This window comes from Sorex fumeus, unplaced genomic scaffold (assembly GCF_029834395.1).
Source record: "Sorex fumeus unplaced genomic scaffold, SorFum_2.1 ptg000110l, whole genome shotgun sequence".
In the NCBI taxonomy this organism is placed as follows: domain Eukaryota; kingdom Metazoa; phylum Chordata; class Mammalia; order Eulipotyphla; family Soricidae; genus Sorex; species Sorex fumeus.
The window spans coordinates 3,164,161-3,180,199 of record NW_026606167.1 but is presented as its reverse complement, the minus strand read 5'-3'; the positions used below and the strand labels follow the sequence as shown (position 1 = coordinate 3,180,199).

The 16,039-nt window shown below is 58.5% G+C and overlaps 1 protein-coding gene across 1 annotated transcript; it reads left to right on the top strand.

Moving 5' to 3' along the window:
- Positions 1-1,855: 1,855 nt before the first annotated feature.
- On the top strand, positions 1,856-13,017 carry NLRC3 (NLR family CARD domain containing 3). The gene is made up of 17 exons (XM_056134975.1): positions 1,856-2,018; positions 2,105-3,827; positions 4,326-4,412; positions 4,914-4,997; positions 5,168-5,251; positions 5,800-5,883; positions 6,772-6,855; positions 7,682-7,765; positions 8,224-8,307; positions 8,492-8,575; positions 8,732-8,815; positions 9,003-9,086; positions 11,041-11,124; positions 11,514-11,597; positions 12,088-12,171; positions 12,463-12,546; positions 12,927-13,017. The coding sequence occupies exons 1-17, from the start codon at positions 1,856-1,858 to the stop codon at positions 13,015-13,017; spliced, it is 3,156 nt and encodes a 1,051-aa protein (XP_055990950.1).
- Positions 13,018-16,039: the final 3,022 nt, after the last annotated feature.

The window sequence follows — 16,039 nt, the reverse complement described above, 5'->3', positions numbered from 1 at the left end:
CCATCAACAGAATGAAGGAGGGAAATGGTATGATCATCTCAAGCACTATAGGAAAAGAACTTGACAAAATTCAACACCCCTTCGGAGCTGGAGCGAAGCACAGCGGGTAGGGCGTTTGCCTTGCACGCGGCCGACCCGGGTTCGATTCCCAGCATCCCATATGGTCCCCTGAGCACCACCAGGAGTAATTCCTGAGAGCAGAGCCAGGAGTAACCCCTGTGCATCGCTGGATGTGACACAAAAAGAAAAAAAAAAGACAAAATTCAACACCCTTTCATGAAGAAAAAAAAAACATCCAACTAGGAATGGAAGAAGCGAAGGAATCGAGTTCATGTAACAGGACCCGTACACGCGGAGCAGAGCAAACAGCCCACGAACCCAGCAGCTCCGCTCCCAATGGCCACATCAGGTAGCCGCTTGCCCACCCGACTGAGGTTACCAATGAGCCGAGCAATGGACCCCTCCACCCAAGATGGGTCACATGTGGCCAGCTCCGCCCTGTCACGAGAACGGGCACTGCTCTCTGCTGGCTCCCGAGCTCCTCCCCCGAACCTTTTCTATGCAGAGCAGTTCATGCCAAGCGGGTGCAAGAAGGATACTGGGGACTGGGGCCAGTGGACCCCTTCAAGTGAGCAACTGACCAGAGAGCACTGGCGAGGCTGGAAGGTGGAGACAGTTTCGGTCCACCGCTGGGACCCTGCTTAGTCACAGCCTTTCTCTCCTAGGCCCATGGACAAGGAATGGCCGCCCCAGTGCCTTGACGAGCCTGGGGCCAGCCGGAGGACATCCTGCCCACTGCAGGTGAGGAGGGGCGGGACAGCTCGGGTTCCCTGTGGACTGAGACACAGGGAGCACCAGCGATGGCGCCAGGGGCCAGTCATCCCAGCAGCAAAGGCAAGAGGGAAGGTGGGACCCACGGGGCAGGAGGGCAGAGGGAACGGAGCAGCGGGCCCAGAGCAGCCCCGCACCCTGCTCCGGGCACACGCCCGCCCTTTCTTCCTAGTAACGTCATTGTTTCGGTGTCTGTCTCGGTTCTGGCGCCACATGAGGCAGGCCCCAGGGGCCACTCCTGGCTCAGTGCTCGGGGGACCATGCGATGCAGGGGTGAAAGCTGTAGGGCATGTCTCCACCTGGACTTAGGGAGCCGTTTAAGCTTTACAGAAAAGTGCCGGGTTCCCCCCTTCTCCATCCATGCCCTCACAGGGGCAGCCCATTTTAAGGGCACCTTTGTTACTAGGCGTGAACCTCCCTCCCGGAGCGCGATCCTTCCCCATGCTGCGGGACCCCACAGAGGAGGTTCCTGGACTGGAGAGCTCTGCACTGGCACCCCACAGGGTTCCCCGTGCCCACACGAAGTGATCCCCAAGTACAGAGCCGGGAGTTAAGCCCCGGACACTGCCAGTGTGATCCCCAAACAAAAGCCTCTGCACTCCGCCCATTCATCCTTCCTCCCCCGCTCCAGAGCCCTGGCAGTGTCCCTGCTGCCTCCTCAGTTTTGCTTTTCCAGAACACAGGGCCGGAGTCGCAGGCCAGCCTTCCAGAACAGCCACCCCGTGCAAGCCCCAGTCCCTGCCACATTACCCATGAGGGCTCAGTGGCACAGAGAGCCCAGGCGGCCCTTCCCTTGTCACACAGCCAGTAAGTATGGGTGATCGGGGGTGGGTGCTCAGGCTTCAGACAGATTTGCTTCAGACTTCAGACAGATTTGCACCCCCTCGTCCTCTGCCTCCGGACAGTTCCCATCCGGAAGCCACGAGCCCTCCCGTCCCTTCTGGACATTCGCTTACCTGTCCAGGTTCCTGGGCAGGATGCGGCTCAGACCCTCTCCCTGCAGCTCCTGGCGTCAATCGATTCCATGAGGAAGCAGGAGGTGTGGCCGGGTGGGGAGGCTGGCCAGGGGCACGGTGCCAGCTCCCCAGCGGTGCAGGTGAAAGCTCTCATGGACCTGCTGGCCGGGAAGGGCAGTCAGGGCGCGCAGACCCCCTGCAGGACGCCAGATGCTGCACCACGGGCCCACGGTCATGGTAGGCAGAGGAGGGGTGGGCGCTCTGGGGCCGCCCTGTCCCTTCGCTTCCCGGCCCCACCCTCTGGTCTCGTCCTGCAGACTCTAGGATCCAGAGGCACCGCGAGGCCCTGCTGAGCAGGGTGGGCAGCAGCCCGGAACCAGGGGCCATCGGGGCCAGGCTGCAGCTGGTGGAGGGCCTGACGGACCTGCAGCTCAAGGAACATGACTTCACGCAGGTGGAGGCCACCCGCGGGCACTGGCATGTGGCCAGGCCCCTCCCCCTTGACAGGCTCTTCCTACCCCTGTCGAGAGTGTCCATCCCACCCCGCGTCTCTGTCACCATTGGGGTGGCTGGCGTGGGTAAGACCACTTTGGTGAGGGAATTTGTCCGCCTCTGGGCTCAGGGGCAGGTGGGCAGGGACTTCTCCCTGGTGCTGCCCGTGACTTTCCGGGACCTGAACACACATGACAAGCTGTCCGCAGACAGACTGGCTCGCCTGGCCTTCCTGCAGGCCGGGGAGCTGGGCCCTGTCCCCTCCCTGTCCAGGACCCTGCTCATCCTGGATGGTCTGGACGAATGCAGGGCCCCACTAGACTTCGCCGACACTGCGACCTGCACTGACTCCAGGAAGGAGCTCCAGGTGGACCATCTTGTCACCAACATCATCCGGGGCAACCTCTTCCCGGAGGTCTCCATCTGGGTCACCTCCCGCCCTGGCACGGCGGGCCAGATCCCGGGGGGCCTGGTGGACCGGTTGACAGAGATCCGGGGCCTGAATGAGGCGGAGATCACCGCGTGTCTGGAGCGAATGTTCTCTGAGGCCCCGGCCCTGGCCGCCTGGGTCCTGAGCCAGGTGCAGGCCAACCGGGCGCTCTACCTCCTGTGCACCGTTCCGGCCTTCTGCCACCTGGTGGGCTCGGCCCTGGGCCACGTGGGCCGCCACAGGCGAGGGCCCCAGGACACTGAGCTGCAGCCCCCCAGAGGCCTATGTGAGCTCTACTCCTGCTACTTCAGGATGGCCCTTGGCGGGGAGAGGGCAGACAAGGGCAGCCTGAGCCCTCGCCCTGAGCAGGTGGCCCCTGGCTGCCGCAAGCTGGTGAGCACGCTGGGCCGGCTGGCCTTCCACGGGCTGCTCAGGAAGAAAAGCGTGTTCTACGAGATGGACCTCAAGGCATTCGGCGTGGACCTGGCGCTGCTCCCCAGCCGTCTGGGAAGCTGCTTCCTGCAGCATGAGGGCGCGGTGTATAGCTTCACCCACCTCTCGCTGCAGGAGTTCATGGCAGCCGCCTACTACTGCAGCGCATCCAAGAGGGCTGTCTTCGACCTCTTCACCGAGGGCAGCATGTCCTGGCCCCGACTCGGCTTCCTCGCGCACTTCCGGAACGCGGCCCACCGGGCCATGCAGGCCGAGGATGGGCGGCTGGACGTGTTCCTGCGCTTCCTGTCTGGCCTCCTGTCCCCCAGGGTCAACGCCCTGCTGGCAGGGTCCCTGCTGGCCCAGGGTGAGCACCAGGGCTACTGGGCACAGGCCGCCGAGCTCCTGCAGGGCTGCCTGCGGCCCGGCGTGGCGGTCAGTGCCCGTGAGGTCAACGTGGTGCAGTGCCTGCAGGAGCTGCAGCACACCGAGCTATTCTGCAGCGTGGAGGCCGCCCTGGAGGGCGGGGGCCTGGCCGCTCTCACCACGCCCGCGCACCGCGCAGCCCTGGCCTACGCCCTGCAGGTGTCCGACGCCCGCGCCCAGGACACCGACCTGCCCCTGCGCCTGAGCCAGGGGGTCCTCCAGAGCCTGCTGCCCCAGCTGCTCTACTGCCGGAGCCTGAGGTGGGCACCGGGCTGTGAGGGGCACAAGGTGCGGGGCGGAGTGGAACGTTCCTGCCCATGGCCAGCTCTCGGCTGTGTCCAGTTGGGGGGTCAATCCCACGGACACTTGCTCCCGCCCTCCGAACAGTCAGACGTGGGCGGGGCTGAGTTCTCCCTGCCACTTGCCCCTCCGGCCTTGCTCTGACCCCTGGTCGGTGGCAGGTGGCCCTGTCTACCCTCTGGGCACCAGCATGGAAGCTCGAGTCCCCCAGGCTGGAGGCCCGTCGGTGACACGGCCACATCCTGGAGGCACTGGGGAGGGGGGCACACTCTACCCCAAAAGCCGTCCCCAGGCAGCACTGCTGGCATTCATGTGCCTCCAGAGGCAGCTCCCCGCAAGGAGGTCCCTGAGCCTGGCAGTGCTGCTCTGGGCGGCTGAGCTCACCCCCCATCTGGATGTCCGGGCTTTGTCTGACCGGCCGGCTCAGACTGCTCCCTGCCGTTGCTCCCCCTGTGCAGGCTGGACGCCAACCAGTTCCAGGAGCCGGTGACAGAGCTGCTGGGCAGTGTTCTGAGCAGGAAGGACTGCCACATTGGGAGGCTCAGGTACCCACTCCGTGGCCGGGGACTCTCCGAAGGGGCACGCTGGCTGCCGCAGGGAGGGGGTGGACAGAAGCAGAAAGACACGTGCGGGCCGGGAGGCCTGTCCACGGCCTGGCTTCCGTATGCTCCCACGGGATGGCATCCATGTGATCTCCACACAGCCTGGACAAACATGTCCGGGCCCACAGCCCCAAAGGGTGACTCCAGAGAGCAACTGCCATCTTCCCATGAGCTTCTGAGCTTGTCTCTAAGAAAGCCACACCACGGAGTAAGTCAGGAGTAGAAAATCAGGCACAGAGGATGATGGTTCGTGTACGATCACCTCTGTGCCGAGGGAGAGAGAATGAAGGAATCTCCCAGAGCCCGAGGCGCCAGGACCACCTCATGCTGAGTGATCTCCTGGACACCCAGGGGTATCGTGCCGCAGCTCTGCTCGCAGGTGGCTTGGAAAAGGGTCAGGCCTGACTGGCCTCAAGTAACCATTCTCTCCCTCTCCTGGGGCAGCCTGGCGGAGAACCAGATCAGGAGCAAAGGGGCCAGAGCCCTGGCCAGATCCCTGCTGGTCAACAGAAGCCTGACCGCTCTGGAGTGAGTGCGTGGGAGGCCCAGCCCTGCCGTCGGGGGTGGGGGGTGACAGGGGCACCGAGTCTCAGCCCTGCATCTGGCCAAGGAGTCAGGCCCTGGGTCAGACAGACTGAAACTGAGGGAAGCTGGGCCTCATCCCCGGGAGGAACTGACCACTTCTCTCTGACCACCAGCCTCCGTAGCAACTCCATTGGGCCTCCGGGGGCCAAGGCGCTGGCTGATGCCCTGAAGATCAACCGGACTCTGACTTCTCTGAGGTGCGTGCCCTCCGCTCTTGGTCTATGAGTGGGACAGCGATGGAAATGGCAGGACCAGAATTTGCGATCCACCAGATAATATAGGATTTGGGATCTCGAGCCAATCCCCACCCACTGTCTTGCCCAGTGATTGTGTCCGAGTTAACGGATTGAGCAGGGACCGAAATACGGACATGTGGAGAGGAGCACAGCAAAGCCTGCTGTAAAAAGCTTGTTCTTCCTGAGCAGGGCCACCACCGTGCTCCCCTGCGGCTCCCCAGGACACAGGAAGGCCTTCACTGCTTTGCTCCCTGGGCCCTGGGGTTATAGGCTCCTGCCAGACTGTGCTCCAGTCACCTCTGCACTATGTCCCCCAAGAGTAGGGCGCTCTCTCCAAATCCTCGCCTGCTAGCAGCTCTGAAAGCTGTGAATATCATTGTCATTGCTACCAGACACCGTGGTCACCAGTTTGAAGGGCCACGGTTCTGCGCTCCCAGGGGACCTGCGCCATCAGGGCTGTCTCTGCTGGGGACTCTGACCGAGACTCCGGCCCTTTCTTGTCTCTGCAGCCTCCAGAGCAACATGGTCGGTGATGACGGGGCCAAGTACCTGGCCGAGGCCCTGGCCGCCAACCGGACTCTCTCCACGCTGCAGTGAGTGGCGGGATCTGGCCTCCCTTGTCCCCCCCGCCCCTTCCTCTCCGCTTGCCTTCTGCAAGAAGATGGGAGTGGCATGTGGCCAGGGCTTCACCCAGGGATCAGGGCTGTGGCAGCAATTTGAAAGGTCTCCACACTTTGTACCTGAGTAAAACCTCACCAGACCCTGCGTTGTCTGCAGCTGTCACAAGGTGCCACCCCACCTGTCCTAGCAGCCGGCCCATGCACACTTTGAGCAATCGTCTGTCCTTAGGGAAAAGGGGACAGTCCCCGGTGGCGCACAGCCTCTGTGTCCAGAGGAGAGAGCTGCTCAGGCCAGCTGTCCAGCAGAAACCATGACAGGAGGGGGTGGGGAAGGGAGTGTTCGGACCAGGGAGTTGCTCTTAACCTGGTGCACACCTGTCAGGTCACAGGGTCTGGGATGAATGAGGCCTACTTAGCATTTTAAAAGACCCACATGCTGCTCAAAGGAACAGAGGAAGGGTTTTGCAGGGCAAACCCAGTAAGCTCTAGCCACTGGGAAGCCAGGGGAAGGCCTGGGGCTGGGTGGCTGGGGATGCAGTGCAGGGGAGGGGGGGTGCTGGCCTTGCTAGGGACGGTCTGTGCAGCATGAGGGCCATTGGGATGGGGCCAGCAGTATGGGAATCCTCGAGAATCCCGCTGGGGGGATTCCGGAGCTGCTGGAGAGAACAGTGCCGGCCACTGCTGTTCTCCCGGGCCCGCCAGGGTGCTGTCCTTGTCGCCTCCTCTCCACATGGGACTTCGGAAATGGTCTACAGGCCTTTACCTGGAGCCCTGCCCACACTTGCATACCCTCTGATATCTGATCATGAAGCAGAATGGCCGAGGCCAGCTTTGCCTAAGGATCCCATTCACTTCCCACAGCCTACAGAACAACAACATCGGGCCCACAGGAGCCCAGCACATGGCAGCCGCCCTGAAACACAACAGGAGCCTCAAGGAGCTCATGTGAGACATGCAGATGGGCTACACAGGGGCTCTGTGCCTGGCACAGTACTCGCTCAACAAGTATTTGTGTACATGGAGATGAAGAGATGGATGGATGGATGGATGGATGGATGGATGGATGGATGGATGGATAAGTGGGTGGGTGGACAGATAGGTGTGTGGATGGATGGGTGGTGGGTGGGTGGATGGCTCAGTGGGTCAGAGAACAAATGGATGGGTAGGTGGGTGGGGGCTGGGGGTGGGTGGGTGGATGGATGGTGAGTGGGGGCGGGGGGGTGGGTGGATGGATGGCTGGGTGAGAGGATGAATGAATGAGTAGGTGAGAGGATGGATGGTGGGTGGGGGCTGGGGGGATGGGGGGATGGCTGGCTGGGTGGGAGGATGAATAGGTGGGTAGGTGGGTAGATGGACTGTGGGTGGATGGGCGGGTCAGAGGACAAATGGACGGGTGGGTGGATCACTGAGTGATGGATGGATGAATGTATGATGGATAGGGGACGGACAGATTAAGGGAAGAACAGATGCGTGGGTAAGTGAGTGAGTAGATAGAAGCTGGGAGGGCAGGACATTGGTTTTCGCTCTAAAAGGCTTGATCAGGGGAATGGAGGCCTAGAGTCCCAGGGCAGGGAAAGGCGTCAGTGTCACCGCCACGATGTAAGGCTTTCCTGGCACTTCCGGCCACCTTCTCCAATGATCACAGATATCCCTCACAAAGGCCTTGTCCTCTGCCCAGTGCCAGGGGGTCGAAGCCCCCTGTGACAACAGAGGCCACCTCTTCCTGAGAGGGTGGTAGAGCCCTGCTCTGCTCACTGGGCCGCCCTTGCAGGTTTTCCAGTAACGGCATTGGCGATGGAGGCGCCAGGGCGCTGGCTGAGGCCCTGCAGGAGAATCAGAGTCTGGGAAGCCTGGGGTGAGTCTGTGTGACCCCCGCGGGCTGAGGGGCTTCCCACCCGGCGGGTAGGTGGGGCCGGGGCGTGGTCAGTCATGCTTGCCTCGCCCATCTGGACCCACCCACCTGGAGCCCCAGGACGGGCTGGTGGGTCTGAAGTTTGTAGGGTGATAAGCAGCACCCACAGCCTGTGAGAGGCTGAGCCAGTGGCCAGGACGGGGCAGCTGCCTTGGGGACAGGGCATTTGATGATGCCAACTGGGGAGACTTGGTGGTGCCATTCTCTGCCGGCTGCAGACACAACACGCCCTGATCCTTGGAGGCTGCTGGCAGGCACCGAAGCAGGGCTGAGCCTGAGCTCTGCGGGCTGTCCTGGACCCCTGGCCCGGGCTCGACGTCCTGCCTGCAGGCCCCAACTCTCTGGACTTCCCAGCCGCCCGGTAGCCCTGGGCCCTGGGACCAAGTATGCCCTGTCTACAGCCTGCAGAGCAATTCCATCAGTGACTCAGGGGTGTCGGCGCTGACCCGGGCCCTTTGCACCAACCAGACCCTCCTCAGCCTCAAGTGAGTATCTGCTCTCGGGACAGGAAGTACAGGCGGGGCTGGGCAGCCCATCTGGGCCAGGTGGCTCCTACATGCAAGTTGTTCAGGGTCCCCTGCTGTCCTCCCCTCCCTGGACTGTCCCCTGCACCTGTCTCCTGAGGTCCTCCCTACCTGGCCAGCAGCTCATGCTCTTCTCCTTTCTTAGCCTTCGAGAAAACTCCATCAGCTCCGAGGGAGCCCTGGCACTGGCGCAGGCGCTCCGTGGCAACAGCAGCCTGAGGGAGCTGGAGTGAGTGCTGGGCCCGGCGGCTGCTCCGTGCCCCGGGAGCAGGCAGGAGGGAGCGGGGAGGAAAGCCACTGGCCCCTTCTGCAGGACCTGAGCACACATGAACGGGGAGACAGGGGCTCCCCGACTGCCCCCTCATTCGCCCCCATTTCCCTTCAGCCTGACAGCCAACCTCCTGCATGACCAGGGCGCCCAGGCCATCGCGGGGGCAATGCGGGAGAACCGCGCGCTCACGTCCCTCCAGTGAGTCGGCAGTGCCCACTGTCCCCTCAGGGATGCAGCCCGCCGAGTGCTGGGCTCGACCGTCTCGGGGCTCCTGGAGGCCACCCTCAACCTCCCGACACCGGCCCATGGAGAGGCATGCGGTGTTGGGCACCCTGGGGCTGCAGACCCAGCCCTGCACCCTGGGTCACATGGTTCTGTCCTGCAGCCTGCAGTGGAACTTCCTCCAGGCCGGCGCTGCCCAGGCGCTGGGCCAGGCACTGCAGCTCAACAGGAGCCTGGCCAGTCTGCAGTAAGTAGGGGCTGTGGGGTGCGGGGGGCAGGCCCAGGCCCCGCTCGCAGTCGGTCGGTCGCATCTGCCCAAAGACCAGCAGGCTTGTTTCACCTTTGTGTGCTCTGTCCACTTTATGGCGCTCCCACCCGCCTGTCGAAGCCGCCTGCTGGCATCTGATAGGCTGCGGTGGGGGACCATCCAGCACAACAGTCAATTCTTTCTCTTTTTTTCTCTCTTTGGCTCTTTTTGGGTCATACCAGTGATGATCAGCGGTTACTCCTGGCTCTGTGCTCAGGAATTACTCCTGGCAGTGCTCGAGGACTATATGGGATGCCGGGGGATTGAACCAGCATGCATGCGAGGGAAATGCCGTGCTGTCAATCTGCCCCTCCATAGTCACTTCTACAGCATTTCCATCACCTTCAGGAACCTGGTGCCCCTAGCACCTGGCTCTGCCTGCTCTGAACACAGAAGGGTCCCTGTGGGGACAGTTTGTGGCCCACAACATCCAAGTAGTGTCATGCTCCATTTCCCCATGTTGGCTCCTCTACCTGACCATGCCCGGGCAGCCACTGTGGGCAGACCTCACAGGCTGGATGGACAGATGGAACCGCCTGCCTGCTCGTGTCTGTGCCTTGTGGGCATGTGGGGCCACTGTGTGCTGGGAGGGTGGGACAGCTCGGCTGCTCCCGCTTCCCCTCAGCCTCCAGGCTGCCCCATCTCTGGCTGGCTCTTGGGTAACTGAAATCCATGTTCTTCACCTGCCCCCAGGCCTCCAGCACCTACCTGTCCCAGTGACCCCATACCTATGCTACAGACCTCAGACCTCTCTTATCAGCTGCAGCCCTGCAGAGCTACTGCCTCTCCATGATGGGGGGTGGAAGGGGGGTCTGCAAAGTGCCTGAAGTACCCCCACAGGCTGGTTTCTTGGTTCCATCATGTGATGCGGTGGCCACCATAGATTCATGTCCAGCCTTGCCCATTCTCCCCAAACTCCACTCATCCTCTTGGGCCCTCCTCTATTCAGGCCCTCAGCAGCCCTCTTGCCCTAGCCTCACTCACCAAACTGGCGGCAGCAACCTCCACGTCCCATCCAAAGATCTTCCCCAAATCATCAATGTCCCCGTCCTGGCGGGCTGCCCTGGGCCTGCAGAGTCAAGTGGGACCCTTAGTGCGGCTCCCAGGGACCCTGGCCACCAGCGTCACTTCATACCCGACGGCATTTCCCGGAGCCCTCTCCCCACGCCCCTGGGGAAGAGGAATGCCTGGTCCTTGCCCTACTCCTTAGGGGCACTAAGGCAAACGGCCCCTGGAACAGGCCAGTGGCTGCTTCAACTCCCTTCCTACTCCTCTCTCTGGGGGAGGTGTCCCTGGGGCCCCTCACAGTGACTCTCAGCCTGGGGGTGCAGTGCCCACCAGGGGCCCTGCAGATGCTAAGCCTGAGCCAGTGCACGGGGCTGCAAGACGGCACTGCTTGCAGCCCCTGTGCTGGGCTCGGCCAATCCCTGCTCGAGGCCAGCCACGTGGCTCCAGGGAGGGAGCCATGATCTTAAGACATGAAACACTGTGCTCCAGGCTGGAGTCCCCACATCCCACTTGGAGTTTCGGGGCCTAACCAAAACTGCTCTGCATCGTACGGGATTCGCTCTGGCCTGTAACGTCTCTGCATTGTATGGAATTCACTGTCCTGCTCACTCGCTCACTCTCACCAGCTTTTCCTAAACAGAACGATTTCTATTAAAGAAAATATGAAACAGAATAGGAAGACCAGCCTGGGGGGACCAAGGGCTGCCACTGAGTTTCCTGGAGGCTCCAAGAAGCCCTTGTGTCCTTATGTTCATCTGTCCTGCTTCTCTTGTGGACCCCAGATCCCTCTGAGTGATAACCAGGAGCCCCCATGGGAGTTGAGGCCATGGGTGTGTGTGACGGGGCGGGAGAAGCGGCTGTGGTGCAGGGCTCACCCTGTGTTCAGTTTACAGGAGAACACCATTGGGGATGAAGGGGCCTCGGCGGTGGCAGGTGCCCTGAAGGTGAACACGGCCCTGACTGCACTCTAGTAAGTCCCAGGGAGTGTGGCACCCAGGAAGTCACTCGGTTATCCTGGTTCCCTCACTCCCTCTGGTTTCCCAGTTAAGAAAGGTGGGTACGACCTCACATTAGCAACTGGGTACCCACATCGTCAGAACTGGGCCTATTCTCCCCAAACCACCTGGGCCACTCTCCACTGCTTCCCAAGCCCCAGGTACCAGACCTCACCTGGGCATCAGAGCAGTAAGACCGAGTGTTCCTCAGGCAGGCCGTGGGCCAACCGTCTCTAGTGCTCTTCGGCCACTGCAGTCCTATGTAAAGGGAAGGCAAAAGTGAAGGGAGTCTGGAAGCGGGGTGGGAACAGGTGTGAGGGTAGAGGGCCCCAGCCTGACCGCCCCCAACCGCATCTCCTCTCAGTCTCCAGGTGACGTCCATCGGTGCCCTGGGGGCCCAGGCACTCGGGGAGGCCTTGACCATGAACAGAACCCTGGAGATTCTCGAGTAAGCACCAGTCTCCCGGATCTTACTCAGAGACCAAGCTGCTGGCTCCAAACAGATACAAAAAAAAATGGCAGTTTACATGAACTCACACATCTCAGCCACATGCAGCTTAAGCTCGCCAGCGCCCTCTCCCTGCCCTCTAGGCTGGCCTGCCAGGATGTATGGTCCTTTCAGAGGCCCTAGGGTGGCCAGCTGGTCTCTGAAGATTCCTGGTGGGGGGGTCCTCAGGCTAAGCAGGGCCCCCAGGAGCGTGCAAGCATACCTGAGTGCTCCGTGTTCCTGGGGTACATTTTGAGACCCAGCTTTCCTCTGGAAGGGAAAAGGCAGAGGGAAGGGCTGTGCATCCTCCAGGTTGGGGTGGGCCTCAGCCCCTCCCTGGGTGGTCTGTTTCCCAGAGCTGACCCTTTTTCTGGGCGAGGCAAGGGTCAGTTGAGCCTCGTGGTGGCTGGTCTCAGCTCTCACTGAACTTGAGGTTTCGGTTTCTGAGCAGCTTAAGAGGAAACGTTATCGGTGTGGCGGGAGCAAAGGCCCTGGCAAGCGCTCTCAAGGTCAACACAAGTCTGCGGAGGCTCAGGTGAGTGGCTGAGTGGCCCAGTCAGTGGCTCTTTCTTCCCAGTCAACTGAGCTTAAGGGGACAAGATCAGATGCCGACCATCCATTTTGGGTCCCATGGCCTCCTCCACGGCATGAACAGGCAGGCTTTCTCCTGAGGAATCAGTTTCAGCTTCTGCCCCTACCAGCACTGATACCTGTGGCAAACCCACCCAACGCTGTCCCCCTTCTGCGCCCCCCTACAGTGCAGCTTCCTGGGCCGAAGGGCTCATCCTGAATGCTCACTGCGGGTCTTCGCCTCTTCTCTGCGTAGCCTTCAAGAAAATTCCCTGGGGATGGAAGAGGTGCTCTGTGTGGCCACTGCGCTGGCAAGTAACCGTGGGCTCCGGCACATCAAGTAAGTGGCACCTCCCTGCCCTTCTCACCCCAGCTCGGGGTCTCCTAGTGCCCTCAGCAGCCCAGCAGGGCAACTCGAGAGAACAGGGAGCTGACCTCCAGTGCAAGACAGTATAGCGGGCAGGGTGCTCACTTGCCTTGCATGCAGCCAATCGGGGCCTGATTGGAATGCTCGTGTGGTCCCCTGAGCACTGCCAGGAGTGATCCCTGAGTGCCACTGGGTAGGGAGCCGCTCTCATCCATGGAGGAGCTGGATGCACGAAGATTTCAATGCTCAGAGCTCTGCGTTTTCTGCAACTATTTGCTCTTTACCTAAGAGAACTGTAGGCCGCTAGCTCTTCACCCGATTTCTCTAGCCCATTCCTAATCTGTCTCTTCCAGCCTTCAGGGAAACCACATCGGAGAGTCTGGGGCCAGAATGATCTCAGAGGCCATCAAGACCAACGCCCCAGCATGCACTGTGGAGATGTGAGCACAAACTCATGCTGGATGGAGGACAGGGCGTGGCAGGAAGCCTTCCAGCAAGACAATGGGCTTCCAGGGGCCTTCTTATAGTCAGGGAACGGTGCTGGCCTCCTGCATGGTCACCTCAGCCCACCAAGCCCAGTGCTGGCAGAGAAGGGAGGACCTTCCACTCAGGCCTCAAAGCTCAGCTGAAGGTCTGTCCGAGTCAATGCTACGCAGAGGTCTCCACTGACCCACGCAGTCCCACTCTAAAGGTGAGGCTATGGTCACTGGGCGCCGGTGACAGAGGGAATCTCTCTTTTCAAGAGGAAAATTCTAGGATCCTTCAAGGTTCACGGAAAAACTATGAAAAACTTGTGAAGAGACATGAAGGCTTTGGCTTCAGGACTCTGGAGACAGAAGACATAAACACAGGGTTCTCTGAGGTGAGGCTTCTGCCATCTTTCATCATCAGAATGTCCCAGGGCACTCTGGTGTGGCCATGCAGTCGCCACAGGGCTGCTTCACTGAGTGACTTAATGATGGTGCCTTGAGCGTCCGAAACTACTGTGTGGGCCCGGCTCCCCTGGGAAGACACGCTGAGCTTTCACTGGGCACAGATTCCCTCAGATGTGGGCACTGAAAGGAAGCAGGTTCCAAACGCACCTCAGGGTTACCCAGGAAAATGCAGACTGAGGAAAGAAACTACTTTAAAATCTGAATGAGAAGCACTGTTCCAAATGTTTATTTTAAAATAAACAATAGCGTAGAGGGGAGGGCTTTTGCCTTGAAATGTGGCCAACGTGAGTTCAATCCCTAGCACCCCATATGGTCCTCCCCAAGGCTGCCAGTAGTAATTCCTGAGTACAGAGTACCCCTGATCACTGTCCAGTGTGGGCCAGAAATGGTGGAAAAAAGTGTTCGGGGGGTTAGAGCGACAGTTAGCAGGTAGGAACCTCTTTGCACGCTGCTGACGTGGGCTACATTCCAGCACCCCGTGGTATGACCCAAAAACTAGAGTGAAAATGAGTGCTCAGGTCCAAAGCACAGGGGAAGCCTATGGCAGAAGAGACCCAAATCAAAGGGCAGCTCCATGAAGGGACATTTACACTTGGAAAAAGGGACTTGCAAAGATGGGGAAGCTGGGCAAATGTTACTTTAATGAAGGGAGCAAGGCCAGTAACGGGAGGAACGGCCACCAGGTACCTCAGGTGCTATGTGGAGGACACAATGAGATCTTCCTTTTCTGTCCTCTGGTTTTTGATAGTGCTACTGTACTACTGCTCCAAGACAATAAATATCACAGTGGAGTTTCTTTATATTTTTCATTTTGGACAGTTTTTACTGCCACCTTCATTTTCTTTGTAGTGTTTAATCTGTTCTTAATATCACAAGCATAGTTTCATCTCATTTATTTTTAATCTCTAGCAGCTTTTCTTCCCTTTGTTTCTGATACTGCTACAAAGACTGGGGCCACGTGCCTAGCTGTGGTGTTTTCTGGGGGTCACACACATAGGTGCTCAAGGAGCAGTGCTGGCACATTTGGTCATGGAGCTCTCAAGGCTCACACAGTTGTCACGCTGTGCTGACACAGCACGTGGGGGTGGCACTTGGAATTGAACTCAGAACTCCCCACCCCCCTTCAAGGCAGGTGCCTTGAGCCCCCTGAGACTTTCTATCTTCCTTCCCTCTTTAACGTCTTCACACCTCTGCCTCCTGAACATGGACCAGTTATAACCGCTTATAGGTTGCTCGAACTGACTCTATCATGTCATCTGTGGGTCATTTCTTGGTCTGGCTCCTGACTTTTCTCATTAAGCCTGGTAATTTTAGTTTTTATTGGAAACTAGACATTGAGAATTCTATTTATTGGGTGCTCCTTTAATATTCCTTATAATGTGTTGAGTTTTATTGCAACTGCTTGAAAACAGCTTGATTCTTTTAGAATTGGGGTGGGGGGCCTTTACTAAAAAAGATGATATAAAAACAAGGTATAAAAGATCATGAAGGCAACTTTAGCCTTCTTACCCCAATAGGAGTATCAACGCATCTTATGATCTATGTATAGTATAGATTTAAGCGAAGTAGATATCATATATTGAACACAACTGGTAGTGCTAATCCTTCACTCATGAGCTAGTCCCCCCTTCAACTAAAAAGATCTTGTTCATTTTCCTCTGGGGGAAAAGGAAAGTGCCCTTCCAGAATGCACTCAGACCTCACTTTCAACCCAACTCGGCAGAACTCACTGTGAAGCAGCCACGATGCTTTCTGATCCAACCCTCTTCAACCCACCTCTCTGAGCTCTTCCTAAGATCACGGTCTTTCTAACTTCATTGACCTTTCTGATGAAGCACCGCTGGAAAGGATTTAGCACTTTCTGGCTTCACCCTTCTCTGGACATTCTCTCCTGCCTTGGCTTCCAGAATATTATAACCTTTCAATCCTTCTGTCTTCTCAGTACAACTCTTCATCACTGAAAAAGCAGTTTTTCCTAGTTATTAAAGTAAAACCACAGGGAGCACGAGCACCACCAGGCATGGACATAACCAGTTTTTTTTTTAATGTAGAAGTACTGCTATTTATTCAACCACTGATTAAATATGTATAGTATAGATTTAAGCGATGCATGATTGAATTATGCATGAACTCCACCTTACTTTTTTTTTTCATTTTTTATAATTTTATTTATTGAATCACCGTGAGAGCAGTTACAAAGCTTTTGGATCCAAGTCTCAGTCATACAATGAAACACCCATACCTTCACCAGTGTCCATTCTCCACCCCCAACCCCCCCAGTATACCCCCATCCCACACCCTCCCCCTACCCGTGGGGCAGATGATTTCCACATTACTCTCTCTCTACTTTGATCACATTTAATATTTTGACACCAGACCCACCATTATTATTTGAGATTTTACCCCAACACTCAGATCGACTGAAAAGGCAACTGTAGACAATTTGTTTTCTATTGCTGGTTATGAATAACATATGATGTCACGTGGCTGTAGTAGTGGCTGCGCAATTTTGAAAGTCCGAAATTTTAACA

Coding starts and splice junctions, on each gene's coding strand:
- NLRC3 (XM_056134975.1), top strand. CDS start 1,856: ATGAGGAAGCAGGAGGTGTGGCCGGGTGGGGAGGCTGGCCAGGGGCAC. Junction 4,413..4,913: donor TGCCACATTGGGAGGCTCAG/GTACCCACTCCG, acceptor CTCCTGGGGCAG/CCTGGCGGAGAACCAGATCA. Junction 11,598..12,087: donor AGAACCCTGGAGATTCTCGA/GTAAGCACCAGT, acceptor GTTTCTGAGCAG/CTTAAGAGGAAACGTTATCG.